General features: G+C 62.1%; 1 protein-coding gene across 1 annotated transcript in view; it reads right to left on the bottom strand.

The window, feature by feature from the left end:
- The window catches only part of PGS1 (phosphatidylglycerophosphate synthase 1), a gene marked incomplete at its 5' end in the record, with an annotated part of 32,538 nt that extends 10,116 nt beyond the window's left edge, over positions 1-22,422 (bottom strand). Inside the window, 7 exons of the mRNA XM_084237750.1 lie at positions 6,378-6,899; positions 8,904-9,082; positions 9,680-9,869; positions 10,578-10,677; positions 11,848-11,925; positions 14,205-14,394; positions 22,283-22,422. Coding sequence (XP_084093876.1) covers positions 6,378-6,899; positions 8,904-9,082; positions 9,680-9,869; positions 10,578-10,677; positions 11,848-11,925; positions 14,205-14,394; positions 22,283-22,422 — 1,399 coding nt within the window. The remainder of the gene's footprint in view (positions 1-6,377; positions 6,900-8,903; positions 9,083-9,679; positions 9,870-10,577; positions 10,678-11,847; positions 11,926-14,204; positions 14,395-22,282) is intronic.
- Between the last annotated feature and the right edge of the window lie 4,357 nt (positions 22,423-26,779).

The raw sequence follows: 26,779 nt of genomic DNA, 5'->3' as shown, positions 1-26,779 counted from the left end.
AGGGGCCAGGCCACTGGAGTGGCAGCCCCAGTCACGGTTCGGGGCTCTCAGCCATCGACCAGTCTGAGCTCAGCTGGGGATGTTCCCGTGGGGAGGGGAGAGCGAGGGGCCCTCATCAGTGCCAGGACGAGCTCACAGGCGGACAGGCCGCAGGCTCCCTGCCGGGAAACGTCACTTCCCAGCCCGGCACCATAAACCTGCTATCAGGCCGACTCCTCGCCTCAGCCTTGACCTTTGGGTCCAGCACCCCTGCCTTTCCAGGAACCACCGGGCCAGGAGACGGGCGGTGGGAGTGGCAGCCCAGGAAGGGACAGCAATGGGCAGCTGCGGGCAGGAGCGGGCACACTCGCCCAGTGAGCATGCCGAGGACACAAGACAGCTGCATTCTGGGTCCCCAGATGAGAGCCCATTCCAGGCTCAGGGCCGCCTCTGGAAAGGCGCCTGCCTGCTTCCGGCCAGTTCGTGCTCATGACCTTCTGAAGGGCGGGCCGAGTGACCCCGAAGGCCCCACACAGCGGCCCCCCCAAGGCATCTGAGCCTTTGCACGGCCCTGACCGTCTTCCCACCTCCCACCAGCACCCTTGTCAGCTCGGTCCACACAGGCGGTGCAGGCCTGGGAGCCTGGTACGGTCCACCTTTCACCAGCCCCTGCTTGAATCCACCTCTTCAAGGGTCCTCCCTGGCCCCCCTCTAACAACACGATCAGCTGGGTCCCCTGCTTTGGTCTTCTCCACAGCCCTTTGCACTGAATAAGGCCGCCTACTCATTATCTATCCCCACGAAACCACGCGCTGGGGTGGGCAGAGAGGCAGAATGTCTTGGCCTGCGCCATCTGTCCCAGTGCCCTGAACAGTGCCAGGTGCAAGCAGGCACGGCGAGTGTTTATTTGAATAAAATGTGTGGCAATGCCCATTCTAACAAGGGGATTCAAATAAAGCGTAAAAAAAAAAAGCTCTGCGGGGCCACAGAAGTAGAACATCTCGGGTGCAGACCTTCTTTGAAAGTCTCTCAAAGAAACTTTCAGAGTTATGCGGCCGTCCTCATTCTCACCCACAATGCTTTGTCATGAATTCCAGAGGGTTCTGGGCCCCTGTAGAAACAGAGGGGACAGAAGACACCAGGCCCTGTCCTCAGGTGGAGACACTTCTGACAGCGGTGCAGGGCACCGGCACCAGAGCGCACCTGCCAGGTTCCCAGGGAGAGCCACCCCATGTGTGTGCCAGGTACACAGGGTGGGGCTGCCCACTCGCAGACGAAGTTCACCTTTGGGTGCTATGCCAAGCAGCCTACTGGGAAGGCAGTAAGAATAGTGACAATTCACACAATCATTAACAGATTCCTGTCAGCAAGAGCCAGAAATCACTTAATCCGAAGGCTTGGCCCCGCCCTTGCCACACACGTTCTGCAGTGAGCAGTGAGTAGCATGTTCCACCCAGGGGAGGCCCAGCCAGCGACCTCAAGCCCCTCCCAGAAAGCTGCCTGAGGCATACCTGTGTCCCCTGCCAGAGGGCTGTCAGGGGAGCCTGGCCGGCCCACAGCTGCAAGCTCCGTGCTCCCCGCAGTAAGGCCACAAGGAGGAGCATGGCCCCCAGACCTCGCCCCCCAGGGTGGGACGCGCTTTGCACTCACGCAGGTCCTGATGCTGCTGCCTCAATGCAGGCTACAGGCCACAGCAGACACAGCACTGTCAGCTGCCAACGAAGCCCTCAGCTCCCGGCCCTGACCCCCCCCCCCCCCGCACCCCAAGCAGGATCAGGTTTTGTTTTGTTTTGTTTTAATATTTGTTTATTTATGCGTACAAGAGCTGGGGTACAGGCAGAGATGTGGGGGGTGAGAGGATTCACCAGAGACAGAGTGGGGAGCAGAACAGGTAGACTGACTGAAACACACTGCTGAGGGTGCAGCGGGCAAGGTAGGAGAGGTCTGCTGCGCCATGTGGGTATCTCCCTGGCTGACAGGGATCAAACTCGTGCTGCAGAGGCCGCGGATTGCTTCACAGTGCGGTGCTTAACCCCTTGTGCCACCAGGAAGGCCCAGGACCAGGTTTTAAGAGTAGAATCCGGGCCTCCCTGGTGACGCAAGGTGTTAAGACACAACCTATGAAGCCATCCGCAGCCTCTGCAGCACGAGTTCAATCCCCGGCCAGGGAGCTACCCACAGGGCACAGCAGACCTCTCCTGACTTGCCTGCTGCTCCCCTTAGCAGTGTATTTCAGTAGATCTGCATGTTCTGCTCCCCACTCTGTCTCTGGTGAATCTTCTCATCATGCCCCCAACATCTCTGGCCTGTACCCCAGCTCTTGTATGCATAAAGAAATAAATCTTAAAAAAAAAAAAAGAGGGCCTCGCCGGTGGCACAGCGGTTGAGCGCTGGGTTGCGAAGCTGCCCGCGGCCTCTGCGGCGCCGGTTCAATCCCCGGCAGCTCCCCGGCCACCAGAGGAGGGTCCCGCATGGCGCGCAGACCTCTCCTGCCGCCCGCTGCTCCCCTCAGCAGTGTCCTTCGGTCCTTCTGCCTGCTCTGCTCCCCGCTCTGGCTCTGGTGAATCCTCTCACCCTCCCGCGCTTCTGACTGTACCCAGTGCTTGTATAAATAAATAAACAAACAAACAAACAAATAAATAAAACGTGCCTCTATTAAAAAAAAAAAAAAAAAGGAATAGACTCCCCAGAAGCCACCACAGTGCCCTCACTAAGCAGGTGATACACAAACGGTGGCACCCTACACGAGGGACACCCGGCAGTGCTGGCCATTCTGGAAAATGCCGAAAGGCAAAGCTAGAAACAGCAAAACCGTCAGTGGCTGCCAGGACATGGGAGGAGACGGAACACAGAGGGTTCCCAGGGCCATGAAACGCTACCTGAAACTACATCGTGGGGCCACGTGAAATCCAGACTGCCGAGCCAGCACGAGCCCCAGGTATGGGGGTGCGGCAGCCCTCATCTGCTACAAGCTCCACCTTGCTGGGGGGCCACTGTGGGGAGATATGCATGTGGGGGCAGGGCAGATGGGAAGTCTCGTGCCTTCCTCTCAGTGCTGCTGTGAAGCTGATGCTGCTCAAAATATATATAAAGAAATAAGCCTTTTAAAGATATGAATCACGGCCACAAACTGTGTTACAAAAAGTAACAAAACGGCCACATGCCAGGTGCAGGCGAGGAAAGCACCAGGAGCCCGCCCTCTGGTGCAGCCCTCCTCAGGGCCCTTCCTGCCTCCAGACCAGGCAGGGAGAGGGCCAGGCAGCAGGAAATGCACAAGCTGGGACCTGGGGGTCGCCCGCTGGCTGCCATCCAACATAAGGCCCCACCAGCCTGCAGACCCACCAGCCCCCTTGAGGCCGAGAGGGCGCAGGTGAGACCTGTAGCTTCAGTGTGGGCCTTCAGGGGCCCCAGGGACAGCGGCGGCCGAGCGGCAGGAGACCAGGCCAGAGAAGCCTTGCCCATGCTCCAAGACTTCTGCCCACGGGGCCAGCACCACCCTCTGGTGCAGTGTCCACCCCCTGGGCGCATGAACTGCCCAGCCATGTCACTGTCCTCCTGAGGTGACCCAGTGCCACTGCCCCATTTCACACAGAAGCACCCCCCGCCGCCCGGCGTGAGCTACAGGTAAAATTGGCCTGAGAACCAGGCTTCCAGGCCCCATGTCTGGTCATCCCCACACAAGCCACCTGATGGGGGTGTCCACAGAGCTCTGATCGGGCATCCTTTATAAAAATCCAAGTGAAAACGAAACAGAAAAATCTTATTACAAAATAAGTCTCTAGGGCCTCCCCTGGTGGCGCAGCGGTTGAGCGCTGGGCTGCGAAGCTGCCCGCAGCCTCTGCAGCGCTGGTTCGATCCCCGACCGCCGGCGAGGGCCCTGCATGGCACGCAGACCTCTCCTGCCGCCCGCTGCTCCCCTCAGCAGTGTCCTTCGGTCCTTCTGCCTGCTCTGCTCCCCGCTCTGGCTCTGGTGAATTCTCTCACCCTCCCGCACTTCTGACTGTGCCCAGTGCTTGTAAAAATAAATAAATAAATCTTTAAAAAAAAAAAAAAAAAAGGTAGAACATGCCTTCGAAACATGCCTCACAGAAGCTCTGCTGATTAAAACGTGACCTGCAGCCAAGGCTGCTGGAAACCAGCACGCTGCAGAGAGCCCTGCTTCGGCGAACAGCCAGCGCACACAAGCTCTGCAGGCTTCTGGGCTGCTGCCTGACATCCCAGCAACGCTCCTGAGGCAGAAACGGCAGGAATGCACCTTGGACTTCCTGTCATGGCTGAACTGCAAGGTGCTGGCCCTGACGACTCGGGCACTCACTTCCGAGAGGAGGCTGCTGTCCCCACTGACACAGGGACCCCACGGGGCTTTCTCACATCACCCACTCACGGGGCCAGCAGCACGCCCCTCACAGTCAGCCCGCAGTGCCGCCCGCTGCTGATGCCAAGGCTGTGTGGGGCTGGCAGGGAACACCGTGCAGGCGGGAACAGCATCCCGGCTCGCCCTGCTCACCTGAGGGCTACTGGGAGCAGAAGTCAGACCAGCCCAGGCCTGACCAGCGTGTGGGGGGAGAAAGGAATCCATTACTGGCTCTAGAGCCGCTGGCAAGAATTTTCTGGAGCACACAAGCAGACACACAAGAGCAGACAGGCAGCTTTACCAGTGGGGTCGGCGGAGGGTGCACAGACCACGTCCCCGCACCCACCACGCCGCCCCTGCCTGCCTCCACCCGGGCGGCCTGCTCATCCCGCGCAAGCCGTCTCCCCTCAGTGGCTTGGGGGCAGGGACCACCGAAAGATGACCTGGACAGGGGGCTCACCAATACCCCCAAGGGTCACAGACACTTACTGGGAGGGACCCCAGCTCCCAACTCCCAGAGTTACCTGTGCCAGCTTTACCAGAGGCCCCTGACAAGCACCCCGCCCCCGCCCGGCCCTCACAGGCTCAAGCCCTGGGACTCCAGGCCAGGGCCCCACCCCATCGGGCAGCCAGGCGGGCGGAGCAGCGAGGTGGGAGAGGCCCATCCGGGAAAAGGCGGGACTCACTGGAAAAGCCTGTTGGTGCTTCTGTTTCAACGGTAACCAGGGAGTCACCACGCCGATCCACACAGCTTCAGGGAAGTGGCCGCGGGGGGGGGGGGGGGAGGGGGGGTGCTGAGCTGGGGCCTGTCACCGAAGCCCTGGGGCCAGCGGACTCCCCATGTGGCTCTGCGCCAGTTATACACTCAGCTGGGTGCAGGTCCCCTTCGTGGCTCAAGGCGTCCCCCACTGCCCAGCCCCTCTTGCTGCTCCCAGAAGGGCCAGGGCCAGTCCCACATATTTCCCATGCCCCCCGCTGCCGCCACCTGACTGGGACACGGACCACCAGCCTCCCTCCCTCCATGGAAGAGCGCGGGCAGCTAGCCTCCCGCGCCAAACAAAGCACCTGCCCAAGCAGGCCCATGGCCTGCCCAGCAGCAAGTGGACGCCACCCAAGAAGCCAGAAGCATCCCCCTTCTGAGCCATAACTGGCTCTTAGGGCATCAGGATGTCTCAGGAAGCCACATCAGGTTCAACCCCCAGAGCCCTGGACTTGGGGGGTCTAGGATGGCGTGGGCTTTGGCATTTCTTGCAACATCTCCCCAAATGAAAAAACCAGCTTCAGAAACAGTTCAAGCTGAGGGCCCAAAGCTGACCTAGTCTCAGCACCACAGAGGAGGAGCCGGAGTATCAGCTCTTTCTGAGGGCCCAGGACCAGCACCACCCGACTTCACAGAGCCACGTGCTGGATGGGTGGCCAGGGCCTCTGCACCTCGTTCCCTCGGATGCCAGAAAGGCAGTCACATGCTAGAGGCAGAGCACTCCCACAGCACGGAGCACGGGGATCACCCTGCAGTGACATACCAGCTCCTAAACCCGCCTGCGCACATCAGGGTCATGCACCTGGGGTTTTGCCACCTGCAGGCTGCTCCAGCAGCAAGAGGACCTTAGGGGTCCTGGTGCACGGCTTCGATTTCCTCAGCTAATAAAGTGGAGGTCTGGGGGCAGGGAAGACAGCAGCTGGGCGGTCCACTCCAGGTACATGACCTTGGTGTGTCCACTGTCCCAGGGAGAGGCAGGGCCACACGCAACGCACAGGGAGCCCAAACCCCGGGTGCTCCATCGACTGAGGAGAGAAATCATGTTCTTGTTTTCTGAGAACAGCACAACACTTCGCATCCACATGGGTTTGGGTGCACAAAAGGGAGATTCTGCACCACCAGGATGACACCAACAGGGTAGATGCGATGTGCCTGGGGGGCAACTGAATGGGGCAACACAGGCAGGTGTGGGGCACCAGGGAGCTAACAGCCTGCCAGGAGAACGGGGTACCTTCCCGCCTGTCTCCCGCCACCCCACGCTGGGCAGCCCGGCCAGCCACGTACCTTTGGCATGAAAGGTCCAGCCCCTCCGCCAGTACTCCCGCAGCTGCACGCGCTCCTGCTGCCCCAGGCTGCACACCTCGCCGTAGAACTGCTGCTCGATGTGCACGTAGGCTGCCGGGATGGCGCCCGCCACCCCCTTGGCCCCGAAGAAGCCATTCACCTCCGGGGAGGCCAGCAGGATCTGGTACTCAGCCCGCGTGCCCAAGACCAGGTCCATGTAGGCCTGGGTCAGGTTGAAGTAGCCGGTGGTGAGGTAGACCTTGGCCCCTCGCTCGGCCTCTGTCAGCAGGGTCTCGGTGACGATCTCGTCAATCTGGATGTCAAAGGGCTTCATCTGGATCAGAGGGTAAATCCAGGTGTCCGGGGCTGGCCTCCGATCACCGGCAGCAGCTGCATCTTCCTGGGCCAAAAGGGAGTCGCTGTGGAAGGTCTGGGCATGCAGCATCTGCTGGCGGGCCCTGGCCGAGTTGATCACGTCCATCACCCTCTTGTTGGCCGCCTTGCAATACGCAGCCCGGTCACCTGGAGGGAGACGGGGGGAGGAGTAAAGGAAAGAGGCGTGGCCCAGGGGACACACACGTGGCAGACAAGATCGAGGCCACCGCTGGCCATTTACTGGGCACAGGGCAGCAGGCTGGCGCAAGGCTGCTCTCGGGTAGAAATGTCACAAGGGGCCCTGTCCACAAGGAGTTCGGGGGACGGGAACCGGCCTTGACCAATTCTATATACAAAGGTCAAAAACAGGCCACATGAGGGCCTCCCCAGTGGTACAGCGGTTGAGCGCTGGGTTGTGAAGCTGCCCACAGCCTCTGCAGCGCCAGTTCGATCCCCGGCCACCGGGTGAGGGTCCCACATGGTGCGCAGACCTCTCCTGCCGCCCGCTGCTCCCCTCAGCAGTGTACTTCCTGCATGCTCTGCTCTCCGCTCTGACTCTGGTGAATTCTCTCGCCCTCCCGCGCTTCTGACTGTACCCAGTGCTTGTATGAATAAATAAAAAAATCTTAAAAAAAAAGAAAAGAAACAAAACCCAACCTTTAAAAAAAAAAAAAAAAAAACAGGCCACATGGACTGAGGGGGACAGAAGTGAGGGCCGTGGGCACCTCTGGGGCAATGCTGGGCTGGGGACCTGGGCTGGGGGCAGGAGGGGTCTGGCACATGGTATGCATCTTACACTGCAAAGCACATCCATCCCATGAAGACACGTGCAGGCACCAGCGGGGCACAGGGCTGCAGGCAATGCAGCAACCACCGGCCCCGCAAGTGGGGGTGGGCAGGACCCAGAGAACAGGTCCAGGGTCTTTCCTATTTGCACAAGACTGGTAGCAGGTGGCAGCTCAGACAAGTAAGGAAATGGCTGGGAATGCGGTTATTTGATTAGGAAGGACTAAGAATTAATGAACCAAGTACCCAACTCAAGAAGTGGGGGGGCTACAATAAAACCAAAAACATAGTTTAAGGGCAGAAAAACAACAAAATAACAGAGAGCATCAACACCGTCACAAGCTGGTTTTCTGGAACTGCGCTGGCCGGGCTGAGAGGCCGGAAGGGAAACGGGAGGATGACAGGCCCGCGGCATCCGAGCGGGAGGGCCCTTGCACCTGCGGGGGCTGGGCTGGCTACAGGTCGAGAAGGGGTGGCCTGTGCTGGGGTCCGGCTCAGGGACTCCAGCGCCTCTGAAGAAGGTGGTGCAGGAGAAGGAGGGTGTTCTGGATGGCGGGTGCCCCCATCTGCACGGGCTGGGTGGTCCTCACCCCTGCCCGCTCAGGTTCTCTCCCCTCTCTGCAGGCCCGGGCAGAGACATCCACAAATATCTTGATGGAATCCAAATTACACCAGTAACCAGGGAGTGGGCGGGCTGGCGGCGGGCAGGGCGGGCACAGTCTGCACCCTGGCTGTGCGCCCCTGGTGCCCTCAGCACCCCGGCCCAGGGTCCACGCTCCCATGGGCGCACTCCTCAGATGCTCCGTCAGGTCACACACCTCGGAGCCTCTCCTCAGAGAACGCGGGTTTGCCCCTGCCCCCACATGCTCACACTGTTGCAGATTCAGCAGCAGCCCTTCCTAAAGGCCACAGCCACAGGCATCCCAGGAATGCAAGTGCCCCCAGAATACCAGCTGCCAGGAGTTGCCTGTTTCCAGCGAGCAGAGCCGAGGGCTGAGGGCTCTCCCATTTCGTTTTCCAGGCGGGAGGCCACAGACCTCAAGGGGCTGGGAGCCACAGAGCCTTAGGCTGAGGGGGAGGGAGTACGAGCCGGGACCCCATCAAGCACAGCCAGTCAGCAAGTGGCCTCCTGGATGTGAGGGCCGGTCCCAGACCCACCCTTAGCACTGAGACCAAAGCCCGCCCCCCACCTGCCCGAAGAGCTGACAGCAGTCCGACAAGTCAGGCCTGTCTGGCTTCAGAAACAAGAGCAGAGCCAGCTCTGCCACCGGTGACTGCCAAGCCTGCAAGGCCAGCCGCGGTGTGCTCTCGGGGCCCTCACCCCACCGCCCACAGGCTCGAGGGCAGCAGGGCCCGGGGCCGTACCTTTGTAAGGATGCACCATGCCCTCCACCACCTGCACCGTGTCGTCCCCCTGCAGCTGCAGGGACACGTCCCCCACCGCGTCCACCAGCTCCGTGAAGAAGTCGGCGATCTCCGGGCAGTCCTGCAAGAACACGTAGCGGTCCTGGCGGTTGGTGAAGTAGGAGTCGCTCAGGTTCGCACTGCAGGGAAAGAAGCAGGGGACTCAGGCCGAGCGCGGCAGCAGGGCCGTGGCGGGGCGTGGGCCACACAGAAGGAGCAGGACAGGACCACGATGGAGCAGGAGCCAGAGCAACGGCCAACTTACAAACCACCCCGGGCATGACAGTCCCCAGGGATGGGCCAGAGTGGCACCGGGGGACATGGACGGTGAGCAGCAGAGCCCTGCCCCTCAGAGAGTGGACAGCCTCGCTGACGCTCACGAGGCCAACGATGGCCCGGACAGTCACCAGGCCTGGGGGGAGAACCAAAGGGGCCCGGACAAAGCCCTTCTCTCTCTCGGTCTCTGCCTCTCGGGTCTCAGGCGAGGAAGCCGCCGCACGGGTCACTGTGAGAACCAAACGAGAGCGCGCGCAGGGTGGCAGCACACAGCAGGTGTTCAGCAAACCCTCGCTACTTGTACCACCCTTTGAGGGCTTCCAGCTTCCGCAGCACACGCGCGCCACAGATGTGGGGGAGCGAAGCCACCGGAGCAAAGGCAGGCCGGAGCAGGGCGGCTCAGGTAAGGAGACGGACGGGCAGCCCGGCCCCAGCCCAGGCAGGGAGCGCAGGACACCCACCCGCTCAAGATGACGCTGTTGTCAAAGAGGTACACTTTGATGTGCTGGAGGCCGATGGTCTCGTTGAAGCGCTCGGGGATCAGGAGGCGGAGAAGCCCCCGGAGGTGGGGCGTGTGGAAGAGGGAGACGCGGACCCGCTCCGGGAACCGCCGCAGGAGCGGGAGCAGCATCGTGCGGGAGTTCTTCCTCCCTGGGCGCGGGGCGAGCAGAAAGCATGGTGAGTCACGCCGGCAAAAGCACCCAGGCTGCTCCCTGCGGGGCCCGTCCACCCAGGCCGGGCCCCGGCTGCCATTTCTGCAAGGCACTCGGCGCAGCCCCACTCCAGACACCGGCTGCGGAGCTGGGCGGTCTGGGCAGGAGACACCGCTGCTTTTGCCACCGGCACCCATTCCCCCTCCTCCTGGGGTACTGCTCCCTCACCCCCTCAGCAGTTCAACTCCAGGGGATGACGCCCCCCCCCCCTCGGCCCTCACTGCAGCGTCAGAGTGCACAGGCCTGCGCTGGGATGATGAGCACATGGGAGTCCTGCCTGGCACATGCCCGGGGCGGGGCGCTCTAAAGAGCAGGAAAGCAACACTCTTCAATGGACAAGGTGCCATGGCAAGACCAGCCTGGGGCTGCCAGAGGTCACCATGCACCACTGGAGTGGGGCAGCGTGGGGAGGTGGGTGCCCATGACGCAGCTGAACCCCAGAGCAGGCCCTTGAGACGCAGGGCAGACGCGGGAGTGGACATGCTCTCCTTCTGGCCTCAGTTGTTTTCACTCCACCCTCAGTCACTTGTTGCAGGAGGAGGCCCAACTTGGGCTGTCGAGGGGCCTGGGTCTTGCCCGGGCTGAGAGGGTGGGGGACCGAGAGTTATGCCGAAGCTCGGGGGTGGGGTGAGGGGCTCTGACCTACCTCTTGAGCCCCGCGTGAAGTCCAAGAGAATGGAGACCTTGAGGTCTGAAGGGAATTTGGCTTGGAGTGACTTTTCCAGAGTGCTTTCCAGGCAATCCACCTTTCAAGAAAACGCCAAAAGAACAGAAGTTAAGTTCCAAAAAGTTCATTACGTACTAAAAAAAAAAAGGGGGGGGGGTCGCCTTGTCAGCCAATGCACCAATCTCTGCACACATGGGCCCTTGGTGCTCAGGCCCAGGGCACGAGGTCACCAGCCGGGGGGAGGCCACAGCTCAACCTGGACCTCGCCAGACACCAGCGCCCACAGGCACCTCCACAGCTGAGCCTCACTGGCCCCGCCGGCAGCCCCCGCACGCAGAGCACTGCAAACGCAGGGGAGTGTGTGAGCCCAAGACACAGCTGCTGTCGGCCAGCGTCTGGGCAGGAAGAGCCAAGAGCACCGTGCTCGCAGTGAGGGCATGTCATGGGGACCACCTTCCCCGCCTCTCATGCCAACCCCCTGCGCATGTGTAAACAAGGAAGAACCGAGAAGCAACACTTTCCCCGGGCCACAGGCGTCTCCCTAGCTCAGAGCAGAGAGCCCCTCAGGGGTCTCATGCACAGACTCAGTGCAGCTCAGCTGCAGACTCTGCCTCCACCAGATACAACCTGGCCTTGCTGCCCCTCCCTACCCTGCTGGCTCACTGTGACAAGCATGGCGTGACAGCCAGTTCGGCTGGAGCAAGGCTGCCTGCCAACCTGGCATCGGGCACCAGCCCTCAGCCCGGCCCAACTCCAGGTCAGAAAACCTTATCCGTCCAGAGACAGGCCATGCTTGTGTGGGGCCTTGCGGGTGATGGTCTCTGCCATCACTGCCCCACCAGGGTGAGACGCAGCCGCAGATAAGACGTGAGCGAGCGCACTGGCCAGCGAAGCTGTGCACGCATGGATCTGAATCTTCCATGCTCGTTATGTGTCATATATGTTCTTCCGGTTTTTCCCAATCATTTGAAAATGCAAAACCATCTTCAGCTCATAGGCCGCGGAGACACCACCCTGGCCATGTGCCCAAGCCTAGACCGGCACAGAGGCAAAGCCGAGGCCCAGCAAGGTCGAGGCCAGGATAAGACCTCCCTGCACTGTCCCCCCTGGTCTCGCCGGCCCTCTGAGCTGTGCCTCTCACTGTCTGACAGGCAGACCCCCCAGGCGGCTCCAGGGCACTGAGCGTGGGGAGGGGGCAGTAGGGTGGGGGTGGGGGGTTGTTCCCAGCTGTCGTTCAGACAAACCTTACCAGTTCTTGTTCCAAAGGACCTGTCCCCAGGTAGAGGGAGGCCATCACAACCCGCCTCTTGGCTACTCTTATCTGGCCCTGAAAGAGGAAACAATTCAAAATTCACAATCATGTTCCAGTTCACCAACAAATTAGGTACAAGGCACTCCTACATCTCCACCAATTCATAATTAAGGCCCAAAAGGTGCACAGTAACCTACGAATAAGGACCCACGGTTCCGAGATACTCAGCCTAAAATAAAAGCAAACCTGGGGCTGCCAGACCACAGGGCCCGACAGAGCAGCTGAGGAGCAAGTGTGGGCCACATGCAGTGCCTGAAGGCCGCCGCGCGCACCCCGGGAGCAGAAGGCACCCTGACGTGTGCAGATGCAGGGCTCCAGAACACAGCCCCGCTGCCAAGGCTGTCCCTGACGGCAGAGAGGGGGCGGGGTGGGCGGGGTGGGCGGCGTGAGTCTCACTCTCAGCGGGGCTGCTGCTGAATGCAGACAGGCAGGCTGGGGACACGCGGCAGATGATGCCTCCCCGGGCCTCTCCAACCCTGGCCGCTGACCCCTTCTGCAGGTCCGCCTAAGCGGCCCACCCAGGGGAGGGGCCAGGGCAGAGAGAAGGTGAAGTTCTAGCAGGACACAGGGAGAGGGAGGCACGCACGACAGACTCCTGGACATGCCACACCACTGGGGAGAGGCTTCTAAGCGAGAAAGAAACAGAGGAATTTCCCGGGCTCTTTCCTGCCTTGTCATGACTGACCACGGTAGATGCTCGTGGGGCAGGGGACTGTGAAGAAACAAAAGCAAGCAGCGAAGGGGCTTGCTGAGGGGGCGGGGACTGTCCACCGCCCCTGGTGTGGCCTCAGCACACGGCAGCCCGGGCACGAGGCAGAAGCCAGCGTGGCCCTCCTCAGGGAGAACACAGCCCTTCGGCGGGACTCGCAAACCTCCCAGGGTAGGCTCAGGAGAGACGGAGAGGGGGCGGGGCTTCTCCCTGGCCTTCCAAGAGCCGCCCTGGTGGGGGGGGGGGGTCTGCACAGCTGGGAAGCCTGCACACACTCAGCCTCCTCCCAACACCGTGTGCGCCAGGCGGAGAGCACCCGGCGGGAGCGTCAATAACCCCCAGACAAGGACACGGGGGCCAGACAGCGGCGCGGGACGTGGGAGTGAGGGGCACACACAGTCCCACGCTCCAGGATCGCATCTGGAACGCGCCAGCCAGAGCTTAGGCCGAGCATGGACCCACAGAGCAGAGGTGCAAACCCCAGTCAGGAGAGCCGCAGCAGAGAAGCCACCACTGCGCAGCCCGGCCCCCCCAGCTCTGCCGCCCTCACGTGAACCCAGGGAGTTGGTGCTAATAAAGGTTAGTTAGCACCGAATGACTTCACCCCAATTAGCAGCTGGCCTGGAGCAACCAGACCCGGCACGAACACCTGGCCAACACCTGGGCCACATGTTGAAAACTGCAGCCCCAACACGTCTCTGCTTGGAGGATGTGCCTCAGGACTATGAGGCCGAGAACCCGCTGCCCGGGCCCCTGCGGTGGGGAGTGCTCTCGCCACCCCGTGGCCGCGGGGTCTGCCCTTCCTCGGTGTGACGTCTACCAAGACGACTCTCGCGTGTTCTGGAGCGGTGCCCAGGCAGGGAGCCGACATGCCCTGACCAGAGCAAGCTCCATCCTTCTGGACATCCTCAGCAGGGCATGCCCTCCCTGACCTCCTTCCAAGCAACCACATCTTCAACACCACAGCGTCAACCTGCCTCAAAAAGAAAATCTAGGGGCCTCCCCTGGTGGCGCAGTGGTTGAGTGCTGCAGCACCAGCTCGATCCCTGGCCACCAGCGAGGGTCCCACAAAAAAAAAAAAAAAAAATCTAGGGCCTCCCTGGTGACGCAAGGGTTAAGATGTCACCTATGAAGCTGTCCGCAGCCTCTGCAGCACGAGTTCGATCCCTGGCCGGCCAGGAAGCAACCCCCATGGCACAGCAGACCTCTCCTGTCTCCCCACAGCTCCCCTCAGCAGTGGATTTCAGTGGATCTGCCTGCTCTGCTCCCCACTCTGTCTCTGGTGAATCCTCTCACCCCCCGCATCTCTGGCCTATACCCAAACTCCTGTATGCATAAATAATAAATAAATCTTTAAAAAAAAAAAAAAGAAGAAGAAAATCTAGTACCCGCCGCGTCCCTGCCGTTCTGCCCTGGTGACGACAGCATGCAGCTCCTGACAGTGCACCAGCCATAGCGGCGGGGGTGAGGGGAACAGTCATCAAAGCTTCCAGAACAGCAGGCACCTCTGCCCAGGACTTGCCCAGTCCTATGCCTTCAACCCTCTAACCCTAACACCCGCTCCTCCCCGTTTGACATGACTTACCTTCATGAGCTCAAAAAACTCTGCAGGAGAAGAAAGCACCCTCACGTGCGAACTGGACACCCCAAACTCCGGAACCAGGTTTCGGATCCACTGGAACCGGTGCATGCCCTCGGGGCACAGGCAGCAAGGTGGGGAGGTGACCTGGGGGACCGTGGGGGACAGCAGGGGCGCCAACAGCAGCCATGGTGACCTGGTCAGAGACACAAAGACACACAGGGTTATGGTTCTCAACATTCCCTCAGAGGGCTCTCTCAGCTCCTGGGGAACAGGAGGGTTTCGGGGGGGCCAATTTCAGATTCAAGACCATTTTCAGTAAGTCCAAGTCAAACCCTGCAGACGGGTTTTCCCTCAGCACTACTAGCTGAGCAACGTGAGACATGCTAAGGCCTGCGGTGACCCTGACCCTGGATCTGTTCCAAACATTATGTGGGGAGCAGCTGCAGCCACTCACCATCACTGCTGCCGTGCCAGGTGCTGCACCCCAACAGCGCCCGCCGACAGCCACCTAAGAGTGTTAGGAAGAGGGCAAGCCGCGTGTAAGTCTCATGACCATCACAATGTGCCTGATGAGATATACAGGGAAGTTTCCAGAAAAATAAAACGTTCTCTAATGCTGTGATACAGAGAGTAAAGCCGAAGCAGGGAACCGCATCAGCACCAGGAGGTGCTGGTGTGACCAGGCCCACCCCTGCGCCACTGGACACCTCCTCAGGTCACTCCACACAGCCACCCACGGCGGCCCAGCAACCGCACCCCCAACTCCAGCAAAGAGCAGCAGGAACCCCTCTTCAGTGCATGACAGACTAGCACCGCCTGATCGGGACTCTGGGGAGGGCACTTAGACACCCCAGGGCCTGAGGGCCACAGCCAGGAAGATGACCTCATCAGCTGGCCCACGACACGTGCTCCCGCGCCAGGCGGCCCGCGGCTGCGCTTCCCGGCAAGCCCGCGGGCAGCACGACCCCGACCCGAGTCAAGGGCGGAGGGACCGGCTCTGGGTCCTGGAAGGTCAGGGACTCGCCTCGGGCGCCCCAGGGTAGGTGGGAAGCTGCCGGCCACCCGAGGTGGGGTCTCCCTCCCCGGCACCCGTGGGCGGCGTTCCTGTGACTTCCGGGTCCCCAGCTGCGGCTGACGGGAGGCCCCGTGTGGAAAGGAGAGGGTGCCGCCTCGCCCCCCAGCCGGAGGCGCACGCCTGCTGCGCTCACGCCGGCCTCCCGGAGGACAGGGATGCCGCTGCGTGGCGCGGCCGGGGAGTCACACGAAGCCCGTCAAGCCGCAGCCCCACGGGGGCCTGAAGCCGGCTGCTCGCGACCAGGCGCGGCCGGGGTGAGGTGGCAGCCCGAGCACGCAGCGGCGAGCTCTCTCCGCTCCCAGCTCTCCACCCCCAGCTCTCCCCCAGGCCTCAGGAGAAAGAACCGGGCCCCCCCGCGCCGCCGACAGGCCGAGGCTCACGTCAGCTCCCGGAAGGCGCGTGAGGAAACGCCTCCCTGGCACACGGCGCCCAGCAGAGGGCAAGCCCGCCAGGCCTCCATCCCCGCCACGGCGTGGGCACCTACGACGCGCCGCGGAGGGAACAGGAAGAGCCAGGCCCGGTCCAGGTGCCCCGGCGGCGCCCCACAGCCGCGGAGAACAGCACCCGAGAGGGGGCCGGGCGCGGTGACGAGGGCAGAGGCAGAGCACGCGCCTCTGGGAACAGGGGTGGCCTGGCCCGCCCGTTCCGTCTCCAACCCGGGCAGGACTCAGGCCAAGGGGGGCGGGGGTCCAGCAGGGAGGGGTGAAGATGCCAAAAGCAGAAGCACCCACGAAGCCCAGGGCGGTCTCGGGTGCGGGGCCCCCGTCACCCCGCGCTCCCGGGAGGGCCCCATCCCCGCCGGGCAGCTCTCCCTGGGAACAGTCCGCCGGGGATCGTTCCAAGACTTGGCGCGGGCTTTTACGCCGGCTCCCTGCTCCGTCTGTGTCCTGACAGGGCTGCCTCTGTCGGAGGGGAAGGCGCCAGGGAGCCAGTTAGGTCTCGGGGATCCTGGGGAAGGAGCCCGAGCCCCAGGCGGCCGCGTCTCTGTGGGGCCTGGGAACAAGCGCCCCACGCGGCCCCACGCGACAGCACGGCTGGCCACGCGTGACCTCACACGGGGGGCTCCCGCCGTGCTTCCGGGGAGCCTGCTCAGGGCGCCATTCTTCCCCTCTCCCTGCAGGCGGAACCCCAGGGGAGGGAGTTCCCGCTTCCCACCCCAAAGGCCTGGGACTCCTCCCGGAAAGCTCTCTCCCCGGGCCAGCAGCGGCCTGTGCCCAGCCCCGGGGTGACCCCTGCACGCAGCTGCCCTCCTCCTCCTCCACCTCCTCCGGGAGGGCCCCTGAGATGCACGCGCCGGCTGGCAAGCAGGCCCCAGACCCGTGGAGGCAGGCGGTGGGGGGGTCCCCACCGCCCAGGAAACTAAACCCCCCTCGGCCCTGGGCTCCGGGTCAGCGCCATCTCGAGCTAGGGGCGCAGGCCATGGCGGCCGCCTCCGGCCCCGTCGGGAAGGTGGAGGGGAGACTCAGGCCAGAGCAGGGCACCCGGGACCCCAGCAAGCACAGCCCCTGGGGGCAGACCTCGCCGCTGGCAGGGGCCGCGACAAGTGGCCGTCCTCAGCCGGCGACTCCAGAGGCAAGTGGGAGGGGCACCCCCAGCCACCCCCACACCCCCAACTTGGGCTGGCTCCCCCGCGGAGCCAGCAGCCAACTCCCTGTACCGGGGAGTGGGCTGGGCATGAACATGGAGGACGCCCGCCCGGGGGCCCGTCCCGCCACAGAGAGCGGGGTGACCGGACGAGCAGTGAGTGTGGAGTGGGGTGCAGCGGGCAGGGGAGGGGAGCGTCTTCCCACCGTCTCTAAGGGGACCGCACGTGTGACTGAGGAGAGCGGGCTCTGCCGTGCTGGTCCCCGAGCTCCTGCACCCTGGGCGGGGACCAGTGGCCGGTGGGCAGGAGCCAGCCAGGCCAGCCTGAGCGCGGGAACGGGGCTCAGAGACCCGGCGAGCAGGCGGCTGCGAGAGGCTACGGCGGCGCAGACTTAAAAGGCAGCAGGAACACAGGACAAGGGGGTATGTATGGGGGGCAGATGCCATCCACCTGCCACTATGAAGCTGTGCTCCCCTGCCCGCTGCCCACACGGGGCTGGGGGGCCCCGGCCCGGGGGGGAGGCAGCAGAGGCGGGCACCTCCGCGGCCCTCCCCCTCCCCGCCCGCTCACGGGACACAGGGCTGCCGGCACTTGTGACACTCGTCACCGAGGGCTCCCAAGGAGGGATCCAGCAATGCTGAGGGCGCCTCCAGCACCCACAACCCGCCAGGCCCGGGCCTGACCGCGAGCCCCGCGGGGTGCACGGGGGGCCTCCCGCCCCGCAGGCCCGGAGCCGGGGCGCAGGGTCCCGGGGCTCCTGGAACCGGGCAGTGAGATTCGCGGGACACGCGCTGTGGCCTGGAGCCCACCAACGTGTGCAGAATGACGGCAGAAGGTTTTAGAAGAAACTGCGCTCGCCCGCTGCATGGTTTTCAGAACTATGGTGCAAGAAAACCCCTTCGGCGCCGCCCCCACGCGCATTTCAGCGTAAAAACGTGAAGCTGAGGAACAGTCACAACACTTCCTGGGAAGGACTCGCGGCGACTCGCAGGGGCCGCGTTTCCTGCAGCTGCGGGGCGCGCCCTGACTAACGGGGAGCGGAGCTCCGGGGGGGATGGACGAGCATCAGTTCCCGGAGGTGGCTGCAGCCCTCGGCCCCGGCCCGCTCCCCACCCCGCCCCGCTGGCCAGGGGGCTCGCCTCATGCCAGCTGGAGGACGGCAGCAGCGTGGAAGGACCAGAGCCCAAAAAGACAGAAGGACCCACAGGCTCCACCGGCACCTCCAGGCCCGAGCACCACTCCCCGTCCTGCGATCCAGAGGCCCCAGCCCGACGCCCAGCAGCCGGAATCAACGCGGACACTTGGAATCACACGTTGCCAAGAGGCGTCACCATGAGCCGGCTAAGCCGGGCCGGCTCTGCCAGGGGACAGCACACAACCCACCCACCGGCTGACCGGCCGCCTAGCCCGCAGCGACGTGCGGGGCCTGGGGCGATCCTGACTTGGGGAGGCCAGAGTCCACACAGCCCGCCGCTGTCGTCCCCCGCGACCTTGGTTCTGAGGCACGCGGGGAACTGGGCTCGGGTCCAAGGTCTCCACTTCCCACCAGCTGCTCCAGAGACCCAGACAGGGCTCGGCTGCGCTCTCCTGGGTCCAGGACCCGGGTCCCAGCACGGAGTTCAAAGTCACCGCGGGCTTTGGTAGAAGCCCCTGCCGGTTGACAGGAGGGCATCGACGCACTCTGCAAGGGGAGGGGAACTAACTCCTACGTGTGTGCCCCTAGTTAACGCAGGGAAGCAGGACTCCCACCCCCTCCAACACACATCCTCACGCACCTCGAACAGAGGAAACGGGACTTGAATTTCCGAAACAAAGACTTTAATGCACATCAGCACAAACTGAAAATAATTAAAACAAAAACGGGGACAGAGAAAAAGCATTTCCTGACACGCCCCAAGCTGAAGACTGGGACACCGCGGCCAGGCCCCGGCCCAGACAGGTCCACTCCCTGCACCTGGGGGCGCCGCCCATCCACCGCTGCTCAGCTCTCCACCGGCCCGCTGACTCCCACGCACAGGCCCGACTCCCCCACCATCATCCCCCTGCTTACTCCTGCTCTAGTGACGTGTGTGCCACAGCCCAAGAGGTCAGCCACAGCAGGCGCATCACCACCCCCCAGCAACCCCCATCAGAACAAACTCTCCTCCAACCATCCCCTACCCACCCCACTATCCCTGACGTCATATCAGCACCACCAGTTCAAGCCGAGACCAGAGCCCAAGACACTGTATGTGGAATCGCAAGGCCTGGCTCCCTGGGTCTCCGGCTGGAAGACTAGCTTGCCCCTAGCTCCTCCCTCCCCCTCCCCCAGCCAGCTCCAGCAAGGGCTTGAGTGCCTGGGGGACCTCAGAACCGCCTTCTGCTGCCGCCTACAGTCCTCGGCCTACAACCCTCAGCCGTGCTTTTAGGCCACCGGCCCCCTTCTGCACCTAGCTGACTCCTACACCCCCCTCCAAAGCACAGGCCCCAGATCACCACCCCCAGGAAGCCTGGTGTGACCTCCAGGGGTGCCCCACGGTGCTGCCTAGGCCCCTACCTTACTTCACTAGAACTGCTGGTTTATGGGTCTGAGCTTCATGAAGGTGAGGGCGTGTCTCTTCCTGGGCACCAAGCACAGCACAACGTGCCCCACACATGCACGTTGATTAGAGAAAGAGCCAGCAGCCCATGGAGAGGAGGCAGACGCCGCAGGACAGCAAGCAGCAGTATTTCTAGATCACCATTTAGATGCTGGATGGCGTTCTCTGTCACTACGGTTCTTTTTTTAAAAAAAGATTTATTTATTTATGCACACAAGAGCTGGGGTGCAGGGCAGAGGTGTGGGGGGTGAGAGGACTCACCAGAGACAGAGTGGGGAGCAGAACAGGCGGACTGACTGAAACCCACTGCTGAGGGGAGCGGCGGGGAGACAGGAGAGGTCTGCTGCGCCCTGTGGGTAGCCGGGGATCGAACTCGTGCTGCAGTAGGTGCGGATTGCTTCAGTGTGCTGACGCTTAACCCTTTGCGCCACCAGGGAGGCCCACTATGGCTGTTTCTACACCTAAAAGGAAACCACTGCAGGAAAAGAATGGTCCCCTCCCACCGCTGCCTGAGCTAGGCATGTGGACTCCCCACCACTCCATCAGGTGAGTCAGCGGCAAGCCAGAGGCACACTAATTTAAGTTCATGACTACACAGCACTGTTATCAATGAATCAATGATCCGAGTTACAAGAAACCACATCATTAAGGGAAGGAGGCCTTGGGAGACTGAACAATGGAGAAGAGACGGACGTGAGCAGTCAGCAGCCAAGAGCGACCTGAAGGCCAAAGAATGACTGCGAGCCCAGTAAGGCAAGGCAAGGGCCAGAAACCCACCTGCCGGGTGCAGGTGAGTTACGAATGACCGGTCTCTTAGAGAGGCATTGACAAATGTGTCTTTCCCCTCTTTCCTGACAGGCTGCAATTTCCCCCTTGTTTGACAGGTTTATCTTTACAGCCCGTCTCCCAGAGGAGCATCCTGCATTCCAAGGAAGAGAAAGCTAAACACCAGCTATGAAGAGAAACCAGCTGGCGCCCGCGTGGGTCTTGGTGCCGACCCCTCCCGCTCCCCTGGGGAGACCCTCGCCCATCTCCACTTTCTTCCCTTTTGTATAAACACCCTGCCCTCTGCCCAAGAGCAGGACGGCTGCCTTTCAGACATGAGCCTGCGGCCCTCCTCGTGCGTCGACAATTAAACCACTTTCCTTTTCCTCAAACTCTGTTTCCTTTATCGGCTGAGGGAAACTGAGGCTGGCGTTCGGTAACAGAGGCGGCCCACACTCTCCTCCTGGGTCCCAGCAGACACATTATTTCCAAGGACGACAAAACACAAACGTCTGATGTCTGTGTCCGATTTACCTGAGTTTCTGACTTAACGGTTGACTCAGAGAAAACAACTCTCTCAGCCTAATGACGAAGTAAGGAGCCATGGGGCCTCCCTGGTAGCAAAAGCGGTCGAGCCTCAGCACTATGAAGCTGTCCGCGGCCTCTGCAGCACGGGTTCAACCCACAGGACACAGCAGACCTCACCTGTCTCCCCGCTGCTCCCCTCAGCAGTGGATTTCAGTAGATCCGCCTGTTCTGCTCCCCACTCTGTCTCTGGTGAGTCCTCTCACCCCCCCCTGCCCCCACCTCTGTCCTGCACCCCAGCTCTTGTATGCATAAATACACAAATCTTGAAAGAGAGAAAGAGCGCGAGCCTCGCTGACCCTCTTCACAGCACGCACACTGCGAAGTCCATCTAGCCCACCCCCACTGCTGCGGTGCCCGCTGCCCCGGCTCCCAAAGCACCCGAGAGATGTTTTTGTTTGAGGATTTGTGCAGATTGCCTCAACATCCTTCAGTAATTAATTCTACTGCTAAACAATGATTAATAAGGAAGTGTTTTTCGTGCTGTTTAAACACATCAAGGGAAATGACGAATCCACCTAAACATCTCATCTCTGAGAACATTTTTTTGAAACTTTTAACCGAATTTCTCAGGGCTCTGACGCCAGGATGCAGAAGTCACCTGACTTCCCAGGCCACCGCGGGCCGGAGCTGGTCTCTGTTGAGCACCGATTACAGCAAGTGGAGAGGCCGTGCTTCCCCGCCCTCCCGCCCTCCCCTGTGAAACTGAGCTCTTCTGATCAGCAGGCTTCCAGGAGTTCCGTCCTGCCCTCATTCTAGCACTTCAAAGTTCCCCTAAACACACTTGAACACGGGCTGCAAATCTCCCACCCTGACGCGACCTGAAGCGGCTCCTCCCTCCGCTGGACTCGGCACCTCGGCCAGATGCCGCAGGAGGGCCGCGAGGGCAGCTCACCCGGGCGCGCGAATGACACCTAGGATGACACCTAGGATGACACCTAGGATGAAGGCCAACGCACCGCAGGCCGCCGCCATCCAGAGCTGCGCCTGAAGCCACTACCACGAAAACCAGCCAAAGTTTCCTTCTTTAGAAAGAAAGCTCTTGAGAAAGCCCTTCATGTTAACACCCGCGCCAGCAGCGGCCTCTTGGCCGGCGAGCGCCCGGCCAGTGTTTACTCTGAGGCCGCCGCCGCCGCTTGCACAACCCACTTCAGCGCTTCTCAGCCCGGCCCCTCCGGGGAGCCGGCGGGGGGTTCGAGCGCCGCCTCCTCCCGGCTGAGGGGGGCTGAGGCGGGACGGCCTCGGGGTTGCCTCACAGCCCCGGGCGCGGGGGGCCGGCGCGCCCCCCGGGGCTGAGTCCCGGCGGCCTCGCGCCCCGCTGCCCGGGAGCACGCGGGGCCCCCCGCACGCGGACGGCGCCCGGGCCCCCGGCGGCCCGGCCCTCGCGCCCGGCCCGCACTCACGCCGCCGCCCCCCGCCGGCGCGGCCGGCCGGCCCCGGGGCAGCGGGCCGGGCGGGCCGGGCGGGCCGGGCGCGGGGGCCGCTCGCTCACCTCCTGCGCCGGCGGTCCCGGTTCCTGCCCAGGCGGTCGGACAGGCGCCCCAGGAGCGCGGCCAGGCCGGGGCGGCCCGGCAGGAGGCCCAGCAGCCGCCGCCAGAACACCGGCCCCGCCGCCGCCGCCGCCGCCGCCATGGAGACTCGCCGCTTCCGCTTCCGGCGCGCGAGAACTTTATTGACACGGCGGCGCGCGGACACGGACGGCGGCGCGCGAGAACTTTATTGACACGGCGGCGCGCGGACACGGACGGCGGCGCGCGAGAACTTTATTGACACGGCGGCGCGCGGACACGGCGGCGCGCACGCTCGGGGCGCCCGGCCGCGGCCTCGGGGTCCGCGGGGGCGCGCGCACGCCCGGGTGGCGGGGACCCCCGGCCCGGCTCGCGGCGGCGCGGGGGGCCGGGGGCGTGGCGGGGAGCCTCGTGGGGGGCCGGGCTCTCCCGCCCCCGCAGCGGACTCGGCGGCGCGGGCGCCCCCCGAGGCGTGGGGGAGCCCCCCGAGGCGTGGGGGAGCCCTGGCGGGCCCCGGCTCGGAGGAACCCCGCCGACCGAGCGGACCCCCGTCACCGCGCAGCCCCCCCCCCCGTCGCCGCGCAGCCCCGCACCCCCAAATACCCAGGCTGCCGCACGCCCTGGGAACGTGGCCCTCCGCGGCTTGTGGCCAGTTTAAAAAGGAAATTTTGCAACGTCCTGAGCGGCAGGGGAGGGGTCCCACTGTCCCCCGCCTCCGTAGCCCGTGCCCCAAACCCGCACCCCGTAACCTGCAAGCCCAGCGCCCCGCCGGGGACTGAGGCCGGACACCCAGGAGGGCATCAGGCCCGCAGGCCCCGGGGTGTTGTGAGGGTGGGAGGAAGCGGACACGCTGGACGCAAAACCGCCCGGTTCGCGGCCGCTGAATAATCCCGAGGAAGTCGTGACACACGCCCTTCCAGAAACCCGGCTCATCCCCCGGTGCCGGGACAGCAGAAGTGTGGAAACACTCCGCCGCGGGGGAGCCGGGCAAGCGAGCAAGGGCACATCACCCGGGGGGAGGACACGATCCATTAAAAAAGTGATGTTCTGGGGGGATGTTTAATGCCATTCAGTGTAAAGTCCACATTCCCACAGAGGGGACAGAGTTTATCTCCTGTTGTTAAAAATTGCAGAGAGAGCGTGTGCACAGGCAGAGTAAGCACACACGAGTGTTAACATGGGTTACTTGGCGCTCTTCGACGATTGTCCCACGTGTTTACAACCAGTGAGGATTTCAGATGAATTTTGAATTTTTCTTTAAGCTTCGACAACTTGACAAATACAGGCGAAATTTGATTCAGTGCTTCTAAGTCAGAAGTGGTGAATCATCACATTTCCTAACTTCCAGTAACTAGAATGAGACCATCCATGCGAGGTTCCACTTTTGCACAGGGCTGGCCCCGGAGGGGGTGGGGTGCAGGGCAGTAGCTGCTGAATGGCCACGCTGTCCTGCTGAGCCCCAAGTGCCCCGTGGACCTGGGGAGCATCCTGGTCATCTCTTCTGGCCACTTCATTTTGCATGTGCTGCTTTGCTGTGTGAAGTATCAAGGGGGAAAACAACCGGCGTCCCACCCCACTGGACATGTCTCATCTAAAATAAATTGTAGGGACACATGTTGAAATTGATAGCGTGATAAGTATACATAGCAGGCCATGGCCGGGCCCCTTCGGAACCACACACCCAGAGCCTCTGGCCTTCATGGCTAGTTTGAAACCGTCAGAGCTACGAGCAGAGTGAGGCAACCACGACTTTGCCCCAGGACACGTGCGTTAAGAGGTTGCAAAAATTTTAAATAATGGTTTTCAGAGATTGAGTAATTTTTGAAGGGTTGCGCTTACATCATGACAACACAAACACTTTCTGCCAGGAGGTCTCATCTGGAGTAGTGAGTGAGGAAGAAGAAAAACGTAGGTACCCACATCCCCCTGGGAGCACCCCAATTAGTCTGGAGGGTGGGCATTCGGGTGGACGCGACCACTGCTGCTGGGGCTACTCCATTCTCACCTGCTGGTCCTGGACAAGAAGGCCTCAGTCCCCAGAGACCTGGCAGCTCAGAAGCCCACCCTGAGTTCCCTCCCTGCCCCCACCACTTGTTAGTCTCCCCCGGTCCTTCCCAAACAGGAGGTGCCAGGCTTAGGCTGACAGGGTCGGTGGGACTGATGACAGATACCATATCTTCCCAAAAGGAAAAGGAAATCCATTCACTGGAAGGGCAGTTGACGTCAGGGAGCGGTGGGCCAGTGCCCCCGACAGCAGGCTGCTGGCCCAGGCAGGAAACACCAGGAAATCCTGAGCCAGGGGCCAGGCTGCACTGTCTGTGATTCACGCCCTAAAGCCACCATCATGCCATGCAGGACAAGGGCCCTCCTTACCCACGTGGCTTGGGGCAGGGTCCCCGGGCTGCTAGCAAATTCCAGAGAAGGGGCTGGCTGGCCCCTCTCCTGCCTTCAGCAAGGAGACACTCCTAGTCAATGCCACTTAGGGGCCGATCAGCTGCTTCCCAAGAGCGTCTTCCTGCTCTCTAGGGAGCGTGGCCTAGGTGCTGAGGACGGAGGAACCAGCCTTGGGACCACCACCTGCTCTGCCTTCACTCTTCCGCTGGGTCGCTGCAGGGCCTCCCCAGCCTGGCCTCTGCCAGGCCCTCAGGCTCCCCACGCTGGCGTTAGCTGTTCTCTGCTGGCGGCTGTCTCCCCGCCTCTCATTTTCCCCGGCTTTGTCCTTCCCTTGGAAATGTCTTCTTCCCCTTACTGTCATCCAGTCTTATTGCCTCGTTGTTATTGTTTTGTCTCCCTGGCCCCCACCCCAGCAGGACCTGGCAGGGGTTTCACAAATGTGCCCCTGGCACAAGGTGCCAAGCGCCCAGCCTCAGGCACAGGCTGGCCCCAGACTGTGCTCCTGCTCACGGGTGGAGCCAGGCAGTGGCCAGGCCTCCTGGGAGTTTACTGATCTGCAGCCACACATCAGCCTGGACACCTGGCAGCTCAGGCCTACCTTTCCGGCTGGCTTAGTGGAGCCCTCCGTCTCCCTCTGGCCTCTAGCCTCCCCTGCCTTCATCCTCTCCCGGGGTTTGTTCTTCCCCTGCCCCCTAACCTATTACTCTGATACCCATGCCCCCAAACTCAGACCTAACCCCAACCTTCCCTGGCCTAAGGTTTCTACCCCACCCACTGCAGAACAGGGGTCTGAAGTGAGTTGTCAGAAGTTAAGGGGCGGGGGGAGGAGCATCAAAGAGAGTGCAGGGGGTGGTGGTCAGAAGAAAGAGCCTTATGGTGAGATGCCCTGCCTGGCGGGTTGTTCAACCAGAATTGTCCAGAAAGGTGCTATTTAATCTCAGATATAAATGAAAGACAAAAGATAAACTGTTGACACTGATAATGCACTGAAGGTGTCTTTGCTGTTGCATTTAGTATATCAAATGTGAAGATAAAAAACAAAGCCCCTATGTGCACTAACAGCCCCAGGGGCAGGAGAGGCTGTGGCCTCTGCTTAAAGCAGCTTTCTGAGCCCGGGCCCTGCCGGGCCCAGGTGGCCCCAAAGACAGGAGCGAGGAGGTCTTTGCGGGGCTGAGTGGCTTGGAAGGCGGGAAGAACAAATTTGCCAAGCACCGGAGTCAGCAGGCTCGCAGCTCGGGGTGGGAGCCGGTCAAGGTTCTTGTGTTTATCCTCTCAACTTTTCAATGTCGAAAATCTTGTCATCCACAGAACAAAACACCTATTGCTCAATGGCTCCCTCACCACAAAGAGGCCGGGATCATCTGGCATTTCGTCAACAAGAAGCCAGAGCCCAAATTTCTGGAAATGCCTCCTGGGCAGAGGAGGCTGGTTTGTTTCTCTGTCTCCGGTGAGAGATAAATGCAGCTCTGGGTTTCAGGGGAATCTCAGCCTCTTGTGGTGTGGCGGGCGGCCAGCGCCACCCTGGCGGGGAGCTGCCTGCCTGCCTGCCATGATCCTGCAGCCCGGCGGTGGGGGACCTTGGTGGCTGTGCCCGGTTCTGTCCCGGGGAAGCCTGGGTTCCCAGGGCTCCACTGGGGGCTCCCTGGCAGGAGCCCGTCCTACCCAAGCCTCCCCTGCTTCCCCCAGAGAGGCTGCATGTGCCCCAGGCTGGCATCGAGGCCACTTAGGACAAGTCTTGGCGGAGATGAGGCCAAGTCAGGCCAGGCTGAGCAGGCGGTAGCCGGCGCTCCGGACAGCTTAGCCAGGCTCCGTCTACTTCTGGTCTCCTGGAATTTAGCAAAGAAATTCAAACCCCCCAAGTCAATCGCCCTTCTTGCCCACTAGCCTAGTAGGAGGCCAGAGGCCAGATGGGGGTGCTGCCCTAAAGCCTGCAGTTCCAAGCAGGGAGTGGGCGGGGGAGGCGCTAGGGGGTGGGGGAGGTTATTGCTGAGCTGGAGAACCCCTGTGGCATCGGAGGGCGAGGGGGACCTGCCAGAATGCGGGGTGCCTGCTGCCAAATCATTCAGTTTTTCCAAGGGAACCCGTAA

The sequence above is a fragment of the Talpa europaea genome (assembly GCF_964194135.1).
Source record: "Talpa europaea genome assembly, chromosome: 7".
NCBI lineage: Eukaryota > Metazoa > Chordata > Mammalia > Eulipotyphla > Talpidae > Talpa > Talpa europaea.
This window is presented reverse-complemented; position numbering and strand designations above follow the sequence as displayed.